The 21,176-nt window shown below is 45.8% G+C and overlaps 2 protein-coding genes across 9 annotated transcripts in view; both read right to left on the bottom strand.

Moving 5' to 3' along the window:
- Positions 1 to 21,176, bottom strand: part of WDR7 (WD repeat domain 7) — a 144,260-nt gene that overhangs the window by 11,830 nt on the left and 111,254 nt on the right. For 6 of the 8 annotated variants that reach the window (XM_075489070.1, XM_075489068.1, XM_075489065.1 and 3 more), the window contains one exon: positions 15,779 to 15,878. The exons of the other annotated variants lie outside the window; for them this stretch is intronic. In XM_075489070.1, coding sequence (XP_075345185.1) covers positions 15,779 to 15,878 — 100 coding nt within the window. The remainder of the gene's footprint in view (positions 1 to 15,778; positions 15,879 to 21,176) is intronic. 8 annotated transcript variants of the gene reach the window in all.
- The window catches only part of NEDD4L (NEDD4 like E3 ubiquitin protein ligase), a 564,086-nt gene that overhangs the window by 476,262 nt on the left and 66,648 nt on the right, over positions 1 to 21,176 (bottom strand). The window lies entirely within an intron of this gene.

The following is a 21,176-nucleotide window of genomic DNA, read 5'->3' as shown; positions in this document are numbered from 1 at the left end:
GCAACCGTCACGAGATCTGCAGCCAGGCACGGCGTTCCCAGAAGTCTCCCACTCTTTCCAGTCAAAGTGCATTTTGCTAAGGTACCCTTTGGCTAAAATTCATTCTAAGCTGTGTCAGTATAGATGAAACCGTGAGAGCTATGGGATTTTTGGCGCAGCGAGAAGCACTCATCCTCAACCGGTTCCGTTAAGATGCAGCTCTCCCCTTTCAGCTCCAGCTTTACTCACCCAAGTTTTAAAGAAAACTAGTTAGAACGACGTCACAGTCAGTCATATCTGGAGCACCAGAGTATTTTTAACCTTTGACTTCAGAGCCTTCGATGCACTTGCAAAACACACAAATCCATAATTCCCAAGTGACCCGAGACGCTGGAGAAGCGTTCCGCAACTCCAGCGGAGGAGGAGAAGCTAACGAGATCAGTGCTTCCCGCCAGGACGGCGGGGTTTGGGGACTTAATTATCCTTCTAGAAGTGTCTTCTGCCCTGCGGACTCTGGGAAAGCAACTCTGCTGTCATTTTTGAAGCAGCCTTCTGATTCTCACCGCTCCTCGCTCTAATTTGCTAACCAGCATCGGCCGTATTTCCAGATCTTTAGCAGTTCCTGGGCAAACCGTCACCTGCTGCAGAACTCCCCGCCGCTGCTTGTTCTTTCCGCAGCTACCACTCGCGTCCTCTTCCAAGGGTCACAAGCATCAGCATCAAGATTATCAAAACAAGTGGAAACTTGGAAATCACAGTCCTCAATTTTGAAATTTTTGGAGAACATTTTCTTACAAGTCTAAGTCTTTCTTACAAGTAGTTCGTGTATGATGGTTTACACTTAGTGATGCAACGTCACTGCATTTGAAAAATGCAGCAGCTTTTTGACTTTTTTTTTTTTTTTTAATAATTTATGCTTCTTTTGAGACCCACCTGGGCACATGTGCAAACATGCACATGCAGCGATCTCCACCGGGACGCCGTGCCACCCTCTCGTCACCGCAAGCGGTGCTGGATAGGGCCACCAGAACCGCAGCGCGCAATGAGCAGTCTGCTTACTGCGAAAAAAGTCCTCCGCCTCACAAGAGTTTCACTTTTCTACCGTCAAACAAGCATGTATCTTTGTATTATGGAGATCATGGACGTTAGCATATTCCACAACATTTTGCAATTAAAACATCACTAAACAACGGGTGGAGGGGAAGAGGGTGAAGTACTCCGGGCCTGGCGTCCAAAGTGCACCTGGGTGTTCAGAAACCCCGTGAATATTATCAGGGCCACTTAAGTCACACAACTGCTCTAAATTTTAGGAAAATTCATTCATGGTAATAGTAATAATACCTGGAACATTCTATGCCCTTGCACAGCTATAAAATCTTAAAACAAATTAGTGATCAATAATTACTCAATAACTGACGAAGAATAAGAGACAATATGTTCACAAATTTTTCTGGTTATGAGTTATGAAATACATTAGGGATACAGATTTTCCTTGCTTGGTGTTAAATGTTTCAGTTCCTTCCGAAACGTACTTTGATATCTGGATTAAAAGCTCGAGTTTCATCGCAGATTTTCTAAGCCCCTCTCTATCCACAGCTGAAAAGCCATTTTGCAGCCGCTCGCGGCAATGCTGGGGCCGAATCACAAGCGGGTCTCCCGATGCCTCCCGGCGAAACGCAGCCCTGGCAGCGGAGCTCTCCTTTGGACTCCGCGGGTCTCACCGAGCCCCTGCTCCAGCAGGATTCCAGCCCTTCCCCGTGCTCGGACACCTACGGGTCTCGCACTTACGGATGCGAGAAGCAAAGCAGAAAGCAGTCAGGCGCAAAGCCCGAGTTTAGGACCGTGCTCTTTCCTAACAGAGAACAAACCCCCGAAAGCAAAAATGCATTCACAAAGGTCACGTCTAGATCGGAGAAATAGGTCAGTTTGAAAACCAATGTGTTAGCAACACGGTTTTAAACAGGTCTGTACATCTACAGAGCGTCGCGTTCACATACGGGCTTGTTGGCCATGGGCAACCCTAAAGGCAGAAACCCAGACTGGCCCAGCACCATTTAGTCCACATTAGAGCTCTATTTTAATATACTTAAAATACGGAATATAAATTAAATGTGACTTCGCAAGTTATGAATTGTGAGTTAACATCAGACTCAAATTTTGTTTTTAAAAGGTATTTGCATACCCTCTTGTTTCAGCTTTTCTTTAAAGGACATGATAGTCCTTTAGAAAAAAGGACGACGGTTCTCACACACAGAGCTGACTGACGACAATTTATCTGGCTAAACACTGCCAAATCGGCATGGAGTCATCTAGGGATTCTCTCTTTAACAAAAATAGCATTTCTGAAAAATTATTTCCCATGAAAGTCGTAAGAACAATACAAAAAAAAAAAAAAAAATCCTTATTCCCCATCCCAGCTGGATGGTTCCCCGGACAGCTCCAGAAAACTGCTTTAGCAGCGCCTGAAGAAAAAAAGCTTTTCACGGAGGGGAAAAAGAAGAGTGAGGCCACTTTTTGTGTAGGAAACAGTGTCTGAATAGGAAGTAACAGCTAAATTAGACAGAATTTTCGATAGATGGAAACTCAGTTTTCTTTACAGAGCTCAGTATAACATCTGCATACCTACTTTTCTGTCTCTGCTCCCAGGGACGCTACTAACTCGGTGCCGCGATGAGTCTGTGCTGATATAATCCGCAGGGGGCCTGCGGCCTCCGAGGCTGGTCAGTAAGTTTAATATCTTTTTCCAGTCTATTTGACTTTTGTATACTGAATTGTACCACTTCAAAAAGAAAAAAACCCTTAGCGGAATGGATTACACTGTCGGCTGAGGCATAAGAGTTAAGTAGAAAGCCATATTTTTTGAATCCATTTGAATCAAAATTGGAATCAATTTTTTATTTAATTTTTACTAACATTGATTATTCAAGAGCAGTCCTGATTTCTGCTCTTGGACTCCCAGTCCTCACTTGGCATCTAGCCCTGCCTTCCCACTTCCAACAAGATGCTCCTGGATCTGCAAAGGCGCTATGCCCACAGAGGCAGAACAGGCAAGCTCCTTTAAACCAGCTCCAAATCCACTAAAAAAAAACCCAGAAAGAGAAAAAACTGTCTTTTAGCAAACTAGCGCTGCTGATCAGCATGACCTAAAAAGCAAATTTAGAGATTCCCGAGGCCTCATTACTTTGCCTACTGAGGCTGGGAAGTTGGAGTGGAGTTACGGTATGAATTTATAGTGCATTCGCTAAGCTGTATGCGAGGACGCTCAGCTTGCATTTGTTGCTTGTAGCTTAATGCATATATTTATATGCGGAAAGTAGGTTCATCTGCAATGCACAGAGGCAGATTTGGTGCAGATCAACAATATCCAAGTGGAGAGTTAAAGCAGAGGAGTTAGTGTCCTGTAAATTCATACCTTGTCTAAATGTCTAAATCCCCACCAGCCTCCCGTGTAGAAGCATATCAGCGCAGTTTACTCTCATAAAACAGACTGCTAAATTACCGCCAGCTAACCAACTGGGCATAATTAAACACGGTTTTTAAAAGACATTGGAGAAACTTGAAAAAAGTGGCTATTTTGTTATTGCATGCCTAACGTAGCTGGGATTTGCTGTCGATAGGATAAGACCATTTCTTGTCACAATGAAAATGAATAAAATCCCTCAACTGTATTATTGGGCACGTTTAGAACGTCGGGGTAAAGCTACTGCAGCCTACAGGGAAAACGGGTCTGTCACACAGCGGATCGCACGATGCCTTCCTTCTGCTGCGAGGCTGCCTTGCGCTGGAAGTACAACGCAAGAACTAAAGAGCGAGGTTTGCATCTGCATCAACGAGGACACGAAAACGTAAGTACGGTTGAGTCCTGGTGCAGCCGAAGCACGTCCCCTTTAATTCCTGCCCCACTTGCCAGCGACGCACTTCTTACTACCATGTCTTACGTGACTATGGATCTTCCCTTGTGAACTTTGCTATTGCTTATGTGAGTCCGGTTCTGAAGAAAACCGAACAGAAGCTCCCCCAGCCCCGCCGCACATCACCACGGCCGGCTGTGCCACAGCCAGGGCACAAGGGGGTATTTGTAGGGCAGAAGCACACTGCATTAAACGCGCTTGCACGCGTGCCGCGCGCCTAGAGGACAGCACGACGGCGTTTGCGCTGCAGCCTTACGGCTTCCCTTCCCGCCTCCAGTGAGAAAAGGATTTTGGCCCATAAAATGGAAAGGTTATACTCAGTAATTATCCTTCACCTGCAATTTGCGGATGCGCGTTTCTACTAACAAGTCTTCCTGCCTCGTCTGAACTTGTCACTGCGACACTGTCAGTAAACGCACTTACAGGTTCAGATTGCAGGATAGCTATCTTTCTTTTTCTACCTTTAAAATACCGTATTTGAGAACAGTGTCTTTTATTCAGTAATCCAACTTAACTAAAACAAGCCATCTGACATCAGCGGCTATTCATTCCAAACATAATACGAAATCATTTTCTGCCTTATATAAGAATAAAAATTTGCAAAGGCATCTAGGTACTGAAATAAAATACTGCTATGCACAATTCAATTACTGCTTTGACTGCTGAAGCTCTGATTTTAATTCTGCAGTGAGCCAAATAAAGTACCCCGGACCAAACAGTATCGATTCTAGCCGACGTTTAAAAGCATCTTTGGCTTTGAAATAAACCGAACCAAAACCCAGGCTTCTCTTTAATCTCCCAGTGCAAACGACAGAGTTTTTACGCACCAAAGCTCGTACCCGCATCCCCTGCGGATTCCTCCCGGGGAAGCACTCGGGGGCTGCCGAAGCAGCGATGCTCACCGCAGCGATCCCACAGAGGGGACCGGGGCTCCCCCAGCTCCGCGTCCTCCGTTGGCCGCTCTCCCCACGGACACCCACCCGGGCAGGAGCAAGCGCCAGGGCGAGGGAGTGCTTACAGAGGAAAACCTCCACAGAATGAGCTACTACATAGCTAAACAAACCATTTGGTTTCATGACAAGCCCTTTACGCACCCAGTACTACAGGCGTACAGCAGGTTTACACCAAGCACGGCTCCCTTCAGTACTAGTTCTAAGTACCTCTATGAAATGCAGTTCTAAATATCTATGATGAAAACCAAGATGTAATCAATGAAAACAGTATTTTATGGCTTTCTTGACTATACTGTGTGCTTTTCTCCGCGTGCACTTTAGCAAGCCATTCTCTATTCGCAGGGAACGCGGACCTGATTGCAAGTCCCAGCTGGCGTCCAGACCCTGGGAACCCCTCGGTGTACACGGAACCGTGTCGGTAACAGCAATGGCATTGGCTTCTGCAGGCTTCTTTCCAGGAGACAAAGTTTTCACAAATTACACACCAAAACGTACAGCCACATATACAACCCTATATCATCTATAGCTCAATGCTGGTGACGAGCTTCTGTTTTCAGAGGGAATTCTCCAGGCTTCCAAGCCTGGAGCCACCAGCCAACAGGAAGACACAGACAGGCATGCAAAATACCCAGGCTGAAGTCCACAGTCAAAAATCCCCTAAAAATGAGAACAGTACCGGAGACAGACTGATATTTTCCCACAAAATTCATGGATCTGTTCAGTTTGAGCCCTCTCGGTGGGAAGAACAGCAGATGTATTTTCTGAAAAAGGCTTCACCTCCTACACTGGTAAGGGGCCCAGAAGATGCAACAGCAGCAGGCAGCTTTAGTTCTCATGCTTTAACTGGACTTCAGTTAAACCAAAGACTTTTTGGTTAGCGACTCTGCAAGGGTCTGCAATTATATACCCAAACACATTTCTAAAGGAAAAGAAAAATTACCGGCTAGCTCAGATGTATAGATTAATTGGGGGATTTTGGACAGACTCCGTCACCCTGCAAGAATTTACCTGACATAACCTCAGAGATAATCACACCAACCCCAAGTTTCTGGGCTTCCCGTGCAGTCGGAGAGAGATGCCTGAAAGCCTCGTGCCGGACCTCGCGCGTCCCTCTGGGGCAGGTACCTTACGCAGCCAGATGAAACGCCTGCTGCTTACCCGCACAGTGAGGAAAAGCCCCCCAAAGAACACGGGCGAATGAATCCTTACTGATTATCATGATTACAATTAATGAATAACGACACTAAATCTGTTTGGCTATAAAATAGTGCTAGAGACTCGGATGAACAAAATATTACTAAGCAACTTTCAGACATTAGTATTTTCCCATCATTCCAAAGTCAATGACAATCATGTATCCTAAAATCTAGTGACCTGAAATGTATCTCTACAGGCTGGTAACACTGAGTTAGAGTTCAGTTTGAAAAAAAAGTAGCAGAGTATCATTCTCTTTCTGTAGCAACGCACCTCTAAAGAAAGGAATTTCAATCGCACGTTGATGACAATTTCCTATCTTATGCAAAATATTAATTATTTGCTTTGAATTTAACATGAACCTTTAGTTGCATTCAACCCGCTGAGACTGCTTCTAGCCTAGCAAAAATGACTATGCTTTTTTTTGGTTCGCATATCCTTAATAAATATTATTTCTTTAAAAATAAAAAAAGAAAGAAGCGCATCTCCCGGGTCATGACTTTGCCCAGTATGTAAGTCACTTTGGAAAACCTCAAAACTGCCAGTTTGTAAAATCAATGACAAAAATGCCGTTTGGAAGGGGAAGCGTAATTCAGGCACGCCGGCAGCGGCAGGAGCACACTGCGGCGGCACCAGAGCTGCAACGTGGCACGTTTATCATTAGATAATCACTCCCCCCGAGGATTAGCAGCACGCAGACGAACCTTGTGCCACACAGCACACTTGGGGTGTCATTAGCTCCCGATAACCCCGCTCCCTGCCATCTCCTATTGCTTAATTAGAGGTTACAAAGGTTATAATAGGACTAAAAGAACTTGGGCGAACAGAACTTGCAATGAGTGATACCTTAATCAATTCCAAAGCGGGGGCTGCACATGTGTAGTCAACAAAGGCGTAGATGGGAGACCACAAGCATGCATTGTGTTTTAAATTAATGAGCTAAAACGTCAGGAGAAGGAAGAAATCTAGACGTACACGAGGCCGTATTTTCCCTTGACAAATTCCAACTTCGTCAAGTAGCATCTTGCCTAATTCAAATGCCATGTATAAATACCAAAAAAAAAAAAAAAAGAGAAGGATTTTAGGATACCAGCTCATCTGAAATGAATTACCAAGTGCGTCCCAAGCAGAAGAAACAAGATCCCCAGGGTGTCTCAGCAGAAGCACACTAAGCTACGTACACATTGGAGAAACTTCATCGTGACTGCAAAATTACAAATCGTGCTTCTCGGTGTGTTTTATTTTTGGTTAAAACTGGCCAGCCTCGCCGAAACGGCGCGGTGAGCGCAGAGCACGGTGGCCGAGAGGGCTAACGGCGTGTCTGCTGCCGCGCTTTGTAAACAAAGGCCACGTTTGCAGATGGAGCAGCCACAGATCTGCTGCACTCAGAACTGTTTTCCAATTCACTGTGAAACATCAATTATCTTTATCAAATAACAGTATCTCATCTCAGTCCATTATCAAGATGGAGTCTTATTTTAGCTGGACTGCAGCCCTATCTGTATATCAAGGCTGGCCGCGGTGCCAGAGTGAGTGAAAGGCTGTGAAATAATCAATAATCATCATCAAATTGTGGTCGACAGGTTGTGAGGATGGAAGTTTTTGATGAAACCTCAACCTTTTTTTGCGCGGCTGATAAAGCTTAACCTTTGCGATACCTGCTAACTATGACTCAGTTAAAGGCAGCTAGCTCTGCATACACCGAAAAGCTTTGCCTGCTCCAAACCCCGCTGGAACCGGGCGGGTGAAGCGGCTAGCACCTTCATGCCATCAAACATCCCTCTGGTAGCGAGCAAGTCCGCAGGCCCAGAACCACCGCAAACCCGTTTCGGGGATTTTTATACCCTTGTCTTCCAAGAAGGGAGAACCACGCTCGGTCCTAAAGCTGTACCAGTAAAAGGTCAGCCTAAAAAGGACAACCTGTGCATAACAACGAGCAGGAACAAGAGAAAAATTGCCAGCAAGTACTTGTCTATTTAAATGTAGGCAGCTTCCTGTTATCCAGAATAAAAGGGGGATGAGATCACACAGATAAAGGGGAAAAAAAGCATAAAAACACGCGTGCATTAGGCTAATTGCATAGCAGCCTTTCTGTTAAAGTCGTTATTCTTATTCAGCCCTTTTCTTATGATAATTTCTTTTCAAAATAGAATTAAGGCACAGAATAGGTTGTAAACATTTTGTACCGGGTTCTCATTTTTGAGCATAGCATGAGTAATCTGAAACCTGAATATAACCTCCCCGTGAGGAGTGGAGAGGTGATTCAGCTATACGTTTTCCCTTTTAGCTATCCATCAGTTTCTCTAGAAATAGAATTGGAGGAAATTTGTCAAAAGTCACACGAACAAGCAGAATAGGAATTTCAAGAATGTACATCTCTAATTCTCTGGGCTGGAACAGTGTTTAGTTAGAGCACGGAAACAGAAAGGGCACCAGACAAACCACACGTAAGCACAAAGTTACGGCTGTGTTTATATTCACTGCCTTGAAACCCCCAAACACACAACCAAACCCACCAAACCCCCCCACCTTGGCCACCTTTCTCGGCACTCAACCGTGGAAGTTCACTGCTGGTCAGACTGAGCAAGTAACGCAAAAAGGGTCTGGCATTGTGGTTAGACAGCTGGAAAGCCTTCACAAAACTTCAGGAAATTCCGCGGGATCTGGCAATACCTTTCGGCATTATCACCGAAAGATCGGTCGTAAACCTCCAGGCCGCCACAAGGCGATGGGATGAGCCAGCCCTCACACTGCCTTACTCACGCCCGAGTCCCAGATGCTCCCCAGGGAAACTCAACCAGAGTAGGTGGCCACGCGGAGACCCGGCTGGGTGCAGGACCCTCCTGCCAGACCCAGACCCGGCTGGGTGCAGGACCCTCCTGCCGAAGGGAAGCTGCACCACGAGGTGGGCAGGAGAAGGCCCTCCACGAGCTCACACCCCGGCGGAGCCTCCGCGGGTCCCAGCTACGCCAACGGCCCAGCTTCTGCTCGTGGAGGTTCCCGAGCTCCTCGGCGGTGCGAAGTTCTCGTCCGCCCCAGTTGCAAGAGAGGCAGCCACCCCGCCCGCCTGCACGGAACTGCAGCTCAGCTCAACACCGGTCACTTGGACCCGGTAGGAAAAAAAAAATAAATTACCTCTTGGGCATTAACTCCTCAGGCTTATGAGGCCATGAAAACTGATGTAAAACCAGCAGTCAGTTCAGAATATACCTGCATTTCAATTCAGCAAGTTATTGTCAAAACACCAAATCTGTGGTCCCTTTCCTGCACCAAATGCCTGTTCCGTTGTTTAGCCCATTTCAAGATCTCAGTCTGAACCTCTAAGAGGCACATGAAGACACCAGAGGACTAAAATGATAATTAACGCCTATTTCCTGGCAAACCCAGAACTGATACACAAGATTAAAGACTTATTTATACCCACTACCAGGTATTTTCAGAATCTGGCTTAAAACGGCTGACTTTTCTCTTCAAAAGACAAAAGAATAAATTGCAACAGAATAATTTTCTTTTCCAAATAAAAAAATTTCTCGAGTAAAACGTGCACTGATAACCGTAGCCAAACATAGGAGCTCTGAGTGAAGCAGCCGAAGAGCTCACAGCTCATTAACACGGACTCCCACCAATCGCTAGAAAAATGAGGGTGTTCCAGGGGATGGAAGAGAGCTCACGGTATTGGTTACGCTGAAGTTGTACCTTAAAGAGCAAAGAGAAAGACCTCAATCATTAAAAGCCTACCTACCTGGTGCAAAACCCCCCAAAGAAAGGGACATTTCATATGAACTTGCTGCTAATGAAACGTTTGTAGAGCTGTAACATAAACGTTGCCAGCGATGTGGTTTTATAGAAAAGAGGTTTATCAAGCAAGCTTACCGAAACGCATGGTTTTGATGGTAAAAATCAAAACCTCATGTGGCAAGACTTCCGAAAGGCGTTTGGCGCAGTCTTATACATTCCTGGGAGAAGTGAAAACGATAGGTAACGAACAGGTTGGCTGTTAGATGGATTAAATATTGGTTAATCGATGTGGTTTGGAATGCAGCTGTACACAGAAAAACCGCTGAATTGGTGCATTGCTCCTGGGGTCCCCAAAGGGCCTGTCTTCACCTAAAAGCCATGCAAAAGCTGCTGCTGAGAGCGCTCCAGGAGAACACCGAGAGGGGTTGGGGTGGGTTGGGGAGGAAAAACCCATCGGGCACAATCCCCGAGAGCATCCCGGGCTGGCTGGGCTTGCAGCATCCCTCCAGCCCGGAGGAGCCTCCTCTCTTCCGTTTATCAAGGCGGGACTTGGACCACGTCTAGAGCACTCACGTGCAGAAAATAAATTAACAATTTCTTATGCAAATTAACAGTTGAATGTAACATAGGACCTACTGGTCAGAAGTTGAAGCTAAAGCAAAGTCAAACTAGAAACAAAATATAGCTTTAATAATGAAAATCATGAAGTACTGAAACAGATGACGACGACCCTGGCAGATTTTCCATTACTGGAAAATTTAAGATCAAGATGAGATGATCTTCTGAAGATACCCGTCGCCCAGCGATGCCGGATTTAAGCGCCCTGCCCCGTGCGGGAGGTCAGACCCGACGATGGCAGAGATCCCTTCTCGCTTCTCCCCTCCCCTCTGCCCGGCAGCCGCCAGTCACCAGCTCCCTCCATTTACAATTTTGCTTTCCTGAGAGAGACATCACCTGTGATGAACACACACCGAACTGCTAAATGCCGCTCGGGAGAGCGCCGATGTCACTCTGATGGATGTGGCACCAGGCACTATTAAAAATATCAAAAAATCTGCTCTTACAGGGAACTTGGGTCCTCCCTAGGTGCGGAGGGGCTCAGCATCTCCCGGAGGGTGTGCGGAACTGGGAAATCCTCCTACAGAGCCTTTACCTCCCATCGTCTGTCTCAGCGTAGCGTGTTTTTGAAGGGTTTTAAAGATATTCTGGTCACAAACCCACTACTTCTCCAGCGACAGAAAATGCTAAACGGATTCAACTGCAAATACTGTATGAAAATATAAGAACGTTTAGCTCGATTTTAAATAATTCGAATTTAAACTTCAGAACAGAGTTCCTAGTGCAGTTTGATACTAGAAAATTGCTTATTGTGGAACAGTTCTATTTATGGAAAAAACACAGAAATCCCCCCATAGCAGCAGTTCATAGTAATAATCTAAAGCACGGTGTAAAATTAGTGAAAAAGACAAAGCTATGGCAAAGGAGTCCTCCCCATAATCTCCTGCAAGATATGAGTATTTAATAGTAAATTATAATGTAAAGAATTTGAAAAAAGCTGGTAACTTATTAACTAAAACAAAGCAGCTCAACTGTTTGATATTTCTATTTGTCATAATTGTTTTGGAACTTACTATCGAAGCATTTAAAATTTTAAGAGGGATCTTGATACTTTATATTGTCTCACTTTTCCTAACAGGGGTTTTTTTTGGTGGGGGGTGTGTGTGGGGGTGTGTGTGTGTTTGGTTGGGTTTTTTTGTTATTTGTTTGGTTTGGTTTTTTGTGTTTTTTTTTCCCCCCCTTTTCTTTTCTTAAAAATCTCACGAATTCTTTTGATTATTCAAGCATTTCAAAAGCCGTGCGGGTAGAGCCTCACGTAACCTTTCTCTGAGGTTTGCAGTACCAACGCACCGCCCAAGGAGCCCCCTCTCCTGCGCGTCCCCTGCCGCCCCGCAGGACGCGGCCCGGGCGCAGGGCACGGGTCCCCCTCGAAGCGGGGTACGGACACAACCCTACCCCGGCTCCAGCGCCTGGCCCCCCGTGCGGCGAAACGCTCTCCAGAAAGGCGGCGGTCGCTCTACGGGTAGCTCGGTTGGCTTCCAGAGCCGCGTAGCAATAAGATAGTATGTTTTATTATGAGTGTCATGGAGACGGTGTGAAAAATCAAGAGCCATAGGCAGTAAGCGGCAATGGGTCAATACTGTTCACCGAGACATTGTGTAGATAATCAACAACAAGGCCCTGGGTTCTCTCTGCGCTGCAAACAGCTGAAGGGCAAATCAATACCGCCATGGGAAGGACACTGCCCGGCTCCGCTCCCCACCACGCACCGCTGCCTCGGCAGGAAAGCACCCGAAAAACCAAATGAATTCCAACTTCGCTTGTGCCTAACGCCGGGCACTGGGAATACCCAGTAACGCTAGGAAAATGTTTAATAAATAATTTAACAGAAAGGAGAAAGAGAGAGAGAACCTAATCTCCATATGAAATTACGGAAAAAAATCAGATTAAAAAAAAAGAGAGATGTATTTGGAATACTCACGATATAATACAAAGGGGCTGCAACTTTCATTCCGATTTAATGTTTTAAAAATAAACTAAAATCCAAAGCCCCTGAAACGAACAAGATCTTTCCTTGAAAGTAAGATTAAATGTGGAACACTTTAAAATGTTTAAGTATCATAATTAATAATCTATCTTTTAAAATATTAGGTAGAATTCACACGTTCACACGCATATCTGCACAACAGCAATAATGCAAACCAAAAGCGAAATACTGAAACGCAGATAACTTTGGCTTTGAGGCAACATTTTACTGGTAGTATTAATAATTGACACCTTGTTAAATAAGTGATGCTAATATAGTAAATTTTACTGGAAAAAGCTTATCATATATAAACGTTGATTTATTATTTGTTAAAAAAGGTGATCCTTGACATCCGTCATTCCATTAATCATTAGATGTAATTTCGCAGTCAGAACGTAGAACCACCTCTCCTGAAAACAAACTGAACGTGTGCTGGCAGGAAGAAACCCATACCAAATGTTTTTGTTTCCTATCATTTCAGTTCAAATGCCTCCCTTTTTTCTTCAAGCAGATCGTAAGATTCCTGTCATTAGCACCCTACCTCACCTATACTGTAAAAAAGAAAGTAACCGCGTTTCGAGCGCATATTTAGGCCAGCAGTTTGCTCTACTGCTGATAATTACAACAAATTTTTCTACCAGCTATAAACGGTGTGAAATCAGTGACATAATTCCCGTAACACAACCCCCCCACTGCCCAGATCCTGCCATCAACTGAACCTGGAAGGGATGATTTTTTCAGCATTGCTGCCTGATATGAAAAACTAACATTTTAAGCTTTATTTTCATCACCATAACTATGTTAGCATGCACAGTGCTAAGTTACCAGATTATAGTTTCATGAATTATTCAACGCAAATATCACAAAATCAAAAGCAACTGCAAGCAAAGAGATCTCTTTCTTTTATGGGCATTTCTGATATTTTCTTCAGGCATCTCCAGAGCAACGCGGCTTCGGCGCACCGGGACGGCACCCTTTCGGTGCCAGGGACGCCCCGACACCTGCCCGCGCAGCATCCCCCCGCGCAGCACCCCGCTTGCTTGCTTGAGCTCAGAAATGAAAAACGTTGCCCCTAAAAGCAGGTTTCCAGTTCGAAGCACCAGAGCAGAGACGCTGCACAGACCAGCTAGGAAGAAAAAGATGTTCAGTTCAAGGAAAGAGGAAGCAGAAAGCCCTTCTCCCTCCAGGAGGGATTGCCGACCTCGGCAGGTGACCCAAAGGAATGGGAGCACGTTGGTATGGGCACAGGTTTCCTCCCGAACAGTTTGACGACCGTCAATCAGACGGCTGTCGGACCATGGTCCTCTACTGCACATCAAGCGCATAAAACTACACCGCCTGGTTTTCAGGCAAGGTAAGCATGGGGAACTGGGGGTGAGCTTGGAGAATCCTACTGTTCATGTTTCTCAAAACGCCGAGTGAAGAACAACATTTTTTAGTGATAATATCTCTGACTCTGGTTTATACGTGCATGATGTGCTGAATTCATTGCTTCATCAGTGCTACCAGCAGGTCCCCCAGTGTTGCTCTCCAAGGGCGTTTGTGAAGCTCAGAGGTGATGGGTAGAGGCAGCAGACCCGAACAGACACCGGGACCGAGCTGGGGGACCGTGTGCTGACACGGAGCGGGAACCGCGCAGCCCCCCCGCTTGGGAGACGGGTGACACCCCGACGGTACCACCGGCCATAGCACACCGACCTGTGGGCTTCTGCAGAACTGCTGCGGATCACCAGGCTGTGTAAGATGTGTTACAGACCCACCTGGAGCTCACACGGTGAAGCCAGACACGCCGGAACTACCCCGTCTACTCACAAACTCCTCTGCTCACCTTGGAGCCAGCTCAGTAGCTGAGGTAGGAATTAGACAAAGTTAAAAGCGCAAGGATGACAGCACTGGTTAAATGCTGCTGCTAAATGGAAGGACAGGTTTTGTCACCACTCTGCTTGTGCTCTGAAAACAGACGTAGGGAAGCGTACAGCTGTGCTCTTCCCCTCTCCCTCGCCACCGGCATCAGGAGCTAGCTGTTAGTCGGAGACGCCAAGGCTTCCCAGACTCATCCGGACTCCACGCTCTCCATTTCAGCGCGATGACGCACGCTGAAAGGGACGGCGGTCGGCGTCTCCTAATGGCCGGCGGGAGATGTTCAGCTGCTTCATCACGCCGGCTGCTGAACAGGCGGGAAAGAGGTCACGCACCGCGCGCGGGCTCCTCGCAGAGACAAGCAAGGAAGCGTATTTGGAGAGCGCGATACGGGCAGCTCCGCAGCACGGCGGTCATCCTGGCTGGGACCGCGGGACGGCAAAAACGCTCAGTGGCATCGGATAGATCAATACACAGCAGTTCTCGTGGACCCATTCTAGAGTTAAATTAATAAATCATGATCCAAATGACTGAAGCTAAAACAAGATAGAGCAGTCCACATTTCCTCTTTGCCTGCATTATACAGCTATTTATAAAATATATCTGGCCATCTTAGCTTCCATAGGACGGCTATCTGAACAAAAACTACCGGAACATACAATGTTGTCAGCTACTAGACTTGGAAAATAAACGCCAGGCTTTCGGGACAGACAATGCAGCAGCCATGTACACCTAAGCATGGGGTTCTGCCAGCAAAGTGCTGAGTGACACTGCAGATCTAGCAGGAAGAAATCTGTGCTGCCTTCTCTATAATGCACATTTTCTAAGGACTAAAGAAACAGCTTTTAGAAACAACAAAATTATTGTATTTACACACACACACACACACAAAAGAATAAGGCAGATTCAAAATACAGATGTTTTATCCAAGCTTTACATAAAGACTATCAAAATTCAATGAGAAATAATAGCTGATCACATAGTACAAGGAATAATAAAGAACATTACCAATGAACTTTTCTGAAAAGCTACGGCAAATACTTTGTCATTTAAACATTTTTAATTCCAAGCACTCATTTCAACATTATCCTTAAGTATATCCTCTTCTAGGTCACTGGTAACTGGTAAGAAAATATGAATCTTATTTAACATCAGAAAAGTGTAAATACCTCAAACGTAAGCATCACGGCATTTTGTGGAGAGGAGTTTTAGGAAAAAAAAAAAAAACCCTCAGTGGATTTTCTCTGTGACTTCTATAGTAGCTAAGTATACTGCTATAAAGCCTAACTTTTAAAAATCAGATTTTTCATTTATTTCAGAGCAGGGGTATCCCCTAACTTTAGGCTTTCATTATTAACCCATCTGTGGCACCCATTCAGTTCCAGTGAATGAAGACAGTAGGGCTCTATATACTTTGAGTCCTTCATTAAACTATTGATCCCCCAGCATTATCCATAATGTTCCAGCAGCTCAGCATGTCAACCGATGCAGAGCTCGCTGCTCTTTCCTTTCAATAACTTCCACACTTTATGGGGAGAAAGTCACAATGATTTATTTACCTGACATTTCCCAGTCCGGATGTCGTAGAGGGCCACTGAACCATGGCGAGCTCCCACTGCTATTCTGTGACTCCGCTCGTAATAGCTGACCATGTAGAACCTGAATTTAACATTATAACAAGTAACAGGTGAGATCTGACCTGCCCGCATGGTGTTAAAATTAATTTGCAATGCCATTGGGCAATTAACATTAGTGCTAGAACAGAGATTTGATTCAAAAATCCATCAGCTGCCAGTTTTCATACTTGGCATTCAGCAAACAAAGCCAACTGGTGCTTGATACATTACCGCAGAATCATATCAGATCTGTTTATTTGTATTGCACAGTGTTGCACACTTCCATTGAGTTTGGGAATAATCTGTGCGATAATCACCGGGTCCCTGAACGTCCACCTGCATATCTTGTTTACAGTGGAACACCACAATAATGCTGGAAGTCAAATGGTTAAACAAGACAATCTTAACGCCCTGAATGATTTCAAAGCACTTTTCCTTGAAAATCTAATGAGAACGAATGAGAGAAAGCAGAGGGAAAAATATGCAAACTCATAAATTGCTGTTTGGCATTGGGGGGGGAAGGGAAAATTTATCAAACACTCTAATAACATCTTTCAGGTGAACAGGAACTGAGAAGCATGCAATAGTCCTTAACATTCAGGCATCAATGTGAATTCAAACAATTGCAAAATTCAAGGAATCTCTACACCTTGAAACACAAGAGAGTCAAAATCCTTATTTCAAATTCAAATATTTGGGAACATCATTGTGCCTTTCTTCTGAAAGGGAGAGCAGACCTGTGAAAACTGCCGACTGCATTTCCAATTAAATTTGAATTTTACGGTTAGATTTTACTATAACAATGTCTGCCAGAGATTTCTAGAATCAGTCCATAAAAATACGCTCCTGACCATATTTATGGCTTCACACAACAAATCTTACGATGATCTATCTCCTTGTTCTTCAGGGTTCCCAGAGTGCCATAGCAACTGCTCTCACACAGGTATGATGCACTTGTTTCTGCAGCGCAGGATAGCAGTCAGGAAGAAAACCAGTATGAAACATGGTGTTACAGAAAGAAAGAAAAAAAAAAAAGGAAGGAAAATCGCTAGTTGTTGTGCAGGAGACAGGGCAAGGCGAAGCAGCTCAGGGGCGCTTCTGCACCCCTGTCCATCCATCCCCGAGGATGTCTGCCGTGCCCATCGGCCCTCCCCGCTGGCCGCTTTCCGTTTCGCTGGGACTCTCAGGGTACCTTCCATGAAACACTGTCACTTGCCCTTCCCCGCCCACAGCCTCACGCGAGCCCCCCGTCCCCTCCTGCTGCCCCACGCGTGGGGCGGGGCGCAGCCTCGTGCGAAGCGGGGCAGACACGGGCAGCCCCTCCGAGGCACTGCCCCCCGCCGCGCCGCCACCCCAGCACCCACGGCCGGGCGCCTCGGGGCAGGCTCGCCAGAAGGTGCCGCAGCAGAGGGACGCGGGTGACTTCAAGCAAGACCAAAGGGAAGGTGCCGACAGCGAAGGAGCCGACAGCAAAGGAGCTGACAGCTCTGCTGGTAATCCCCGCTCGAGAGGGCAACACAAAGACACAACCTACTTAGGCTACGCCAATTATTTCCTTATCTAACTCTTCCTCTGCCGGGCACGGCCAACCAATATCGCAAAGGCCTTCACGAAAGCCTACCCAGCCATCAGACGGGCCGTCCCACGCCGCCACGGCTGTGGCCAGCGCAGAACCCTCCCTTCCCAAAGCGCGCAAGCAGGACGACGGGCAGCTTTTTAACGCTCCCTTTTCTTGGGGTATGGAAATATTTCCAGGCCACGTACCATCTCTGTTACTTCCTTTTGCAGCCAGCATCTGCCATATCAATCTGCTTTTCATACTCCTTCGGCCAGTGGCGGCCACGCAACTTATTTATTTATTATTGAATAATAATAATAGTTCCTCATTTATTATTAAGAAGACAAAAAGGAGTGCTGAGAACAAAATCAAAAGCTGGTGGTAAATAGCTAGGGAGCGGGAGAGGCAGGAGCCAGTCGTGAGAAAAGAGAGGAGGAAAGAGAGAATGCTGCGGGCGAGCAGGCACCCGCGGGGTCTGAAGCCCGCCGTGGGGGGGGAGCAAGGCACGGACTGGCACAAGAGAGCATTCGCATCCTGCACCGTTTCGTGTCCAACTGCAAACACCGGCACAATTAAAGTGGCGCCCCAGGTGAACAGGGAGGGGGCTATTTTTAAGGCTATTTTATATAACGAGCAAACTCAGGATTTATATAGAAACATAAAAAAACCCCACACTGCTCGATCATTACATTAGGACGAGAGGAAATGGCCTCCAGTTGCGCCAGGGGAGGTTTAGACTGGATATTGGGAAATTTTCCTTCACGGAAAGGGTTGTCCAGCACTGGAAGAGGCTGCCCAGGGCAGTGGTGGAGTCCCCATCCCTGGAGGTATTTGAAGGACGTTTGGCTGAGGTGCTTAGGGACATGGTGTAGTGGTGGGCTTGGCAGTGTTAGGTTTACGGTTGGACTCGATGGTCTTAAAGGTCTTTTCCAACCTAATTGATTCTGTGATTCTGTGAAGTAAAATGGACTACAACAGAAAGTTTCTCTTTAAACTGTTTTATATCCCCATTAATTCTATCACACTACTGAATGGGCACAGTCCCCTTGTCTCCTCCAACAGATGTAGAAGAGAATATCGCTTACTATTTTATGTAAGCAAACAACATTTCTCTCCTTACTGCATTTAAATGCCCATTTAGACAGAGTGCCGAGTCAGTATTTTTCTTTGAAAAGAAGAATCCATCAGACTACATAACAACAGAGGGTTTGGGGGAAAAATACTTCAAGGAAATAGATGGTTTTGAGTTTAATTTTCTCAAAAAAATTACTCCTTAAACTGACATTCAGTTGTCAGTTCTTTAGCCTCATTCTTTATCTTTTAATTAGCTTAGCATTGTTACAGCCACACACATTTAAAATTTTTTAATCCTTTGCATCCCTTTCTAAACGTCTGTATGGTAGAGTTCAACAGAGAATGATATGCCAGCATATGTTTAGACTATCCTACAAATTCATTTTGGCAAGCCTAGCCGGTGCGTCCGTATCCATAGCTGGCATCTTAACGGAGACCCCGCTCTGCGTGCTGCCCCGTTACCGCCCTGCAGAGAAACGTCCGTCGGCCAGCAGAGCACTTCTCCAGCTTTTGGAGGAATTCTGCTGGAACCGACCGAACTGCACTGCTACTGCTGGTACCAGCCGATCCTCCACATTAGCGGACGAGCTGTGACCTGCACGTAGCCTTCCCTCCTACCTTTTCCAAATGCAAACTGGGTACGTAAAGATAAAGATCTCCTCACCCTCACAACCCCTTCCACGAGTACCTTCAGGTCCTCGGCAATACAAGTCACCAGCCGGACGACGCGGGGTAACGCGCTGCGAAGGCTGCACGCTGGGCGAAAGCCGGCATCGGGCGGTAGGCTAACCGCCTGGCCGCCACGCTGCAGGCTGGGAACTCAGCATAAGCAAGCTGGTTAACCACTGATTAGCAAAACGATCCTGCCTCTTCCACCAAATACTAGCCAGCACCCTTGCCAGTGGGAAACGGGGCTGCTCGGGCTGGGTCACGTTTAGGCTGATGCCGGAGAAGCCAGCAGCAACACGGTGGTTCAGCGAAGGCCCGCCGACTGTTTTAAAACCTGACTATAGCCATATAAAACACTTGTTATTTTGAACGTAGTCTATCTTCCCGCGTGAGACTACACTGTTACACAGACCGCTTCAACTCAGCAGCCTGTAGTAAATACGTGACCTGACCAAGCCGAGTCCGTCAGGGACCACTCAGCTGTAATGCAACTGCTGAATCTGGAAAACGCTCAAGTCAAACAGAATTTTGCAGCCTTCAATATTATCCTTCACGATTTTAAAGAAATTCAGAAATATTTCATAGAAATATTTCATAGAAATTCAGAAATATTTCATATTTCATATTCATTGCGTTGTACTTCAATGCTTATTTTACCCTGGTAAGAAATGAGTTTGCATAGAGCATGCCAAAAGGTATTACGATCCTCTATAAAGAATAACACTTACGGGAAAAACAAACAGACACCATAATCATATGCTGTAAGATATGAGAACCAAAAATACCCACAGCGATGGATTTACCTCATCACCACCCACCAGGATTGAGTCACGCTCCCAGCAATTAACGGCATGACTGCCACGTTTGTACAACAGTAAAAAAACCCCTGAAAACCCGAGAGGAATGACAATCAGGTCCTTGAACCCAGCACACGGCTGCTCCCAGCCCTGGGTTTAATGTTCTGCTGCGACAGGAACGTGGCTTCCAAGAGACCACAGAGGCAGCAACAAATGCGTGCCATTCTAGCCAGGAGTAAGGTACTGCTGTAACGCCCTCCGAGGAAGAAGAGCTGGCGCACCAAGCACCCAGACACCTGAATGATTGTGCCACAACAGGGCCGCACATAACGCAGGGCAGCAGAAAGAGCACCGCGGTATTAAAAGAATTAACAATAGGATCATGTCAAAGTGCTGCCACTTGGAATCTCTCCAGAGATTCAGCCATTTGCTAAAATCTGATGAAAGTTTCCACTGGGCTGAATGATCACATCGGTGGGGTGCTGTATCATTTTTACAATGGCTATAACTATGTAGAATAGGCAATATTACTAGTAATTTAACAAAATTTTAAGATAACGTATGACTATAAAAATACAACAGGAATAGGGAGATTTTTGCACTAATTCCCACTTACCCCTGCATTTATATTTTAAGGTAAGCCTTTTAAACTATCAGGAAGAAGGAAGATTACCTCTATCAGAATCCTACCTGTCAACAGGATAATTGTTCTTTTCTTGAAACTATTCAATATTTTAATAGCTTCTTAAATTAAAATGTAATGGTCGACAGATGATTATTACAATTTATTGGTTGTACCAGTTTAATAGTATAACTGGGATATTTATCACAGCCTAAAGATACTGTAAAGGTTCCCATTTTATAAATCACATTTTACTATATAAAAGTACCATTTTAAGAGTGCAGTAGAACTAGCCCAAGACAAAGAGGACTGATGATGCTGAACTCCCGCTGAAGGGCAGTGGGAGCTGGCAGCTGAGCCGCCACTCGTGCCTTTCGGTGCCCTCCAAACCGCCGAGCCACCGACAACTCCGGCACAAGACAGCCACTGCGCTTCTCTTTCCCTTTGATTGTGTGCAAAGTCATACTTGTTTTACCGAGCTGCCTGTCGCCGCAGACGGAGAGCTTTAAAAGCTGCCGAAGCCGTTTCCACACGCTGCAGAGCGCGGGGCAGCTCTAAGCGACCAGCAGTGCTCTCTACGCTTTGTGAGGTTTAATTTCAATTGAATCTCCTGTGTCCGGC

This window comes from Mycteria americana, assembly GCF_035582795.1.
Source record: "Mycteria americana isolate JAX WOST 10 ecotype Jacksonville Zoo and Gardens chromosome Z unlocalized genomic scaffold, USCA_MyAme_1.0 Scaffold_30, whole genome shotgun sequence".
NCBI lineage: Eukaryota > Metazoa > Chordata > Aves > Ciconiiformes > Ciconiidae > Mycteria > Mycteria americana.
The sequence above is the reverse complement of the archived record's forward strand: the minus strand, read 5'-3'. Positions and strand labels throughout refer to the sequence as shown.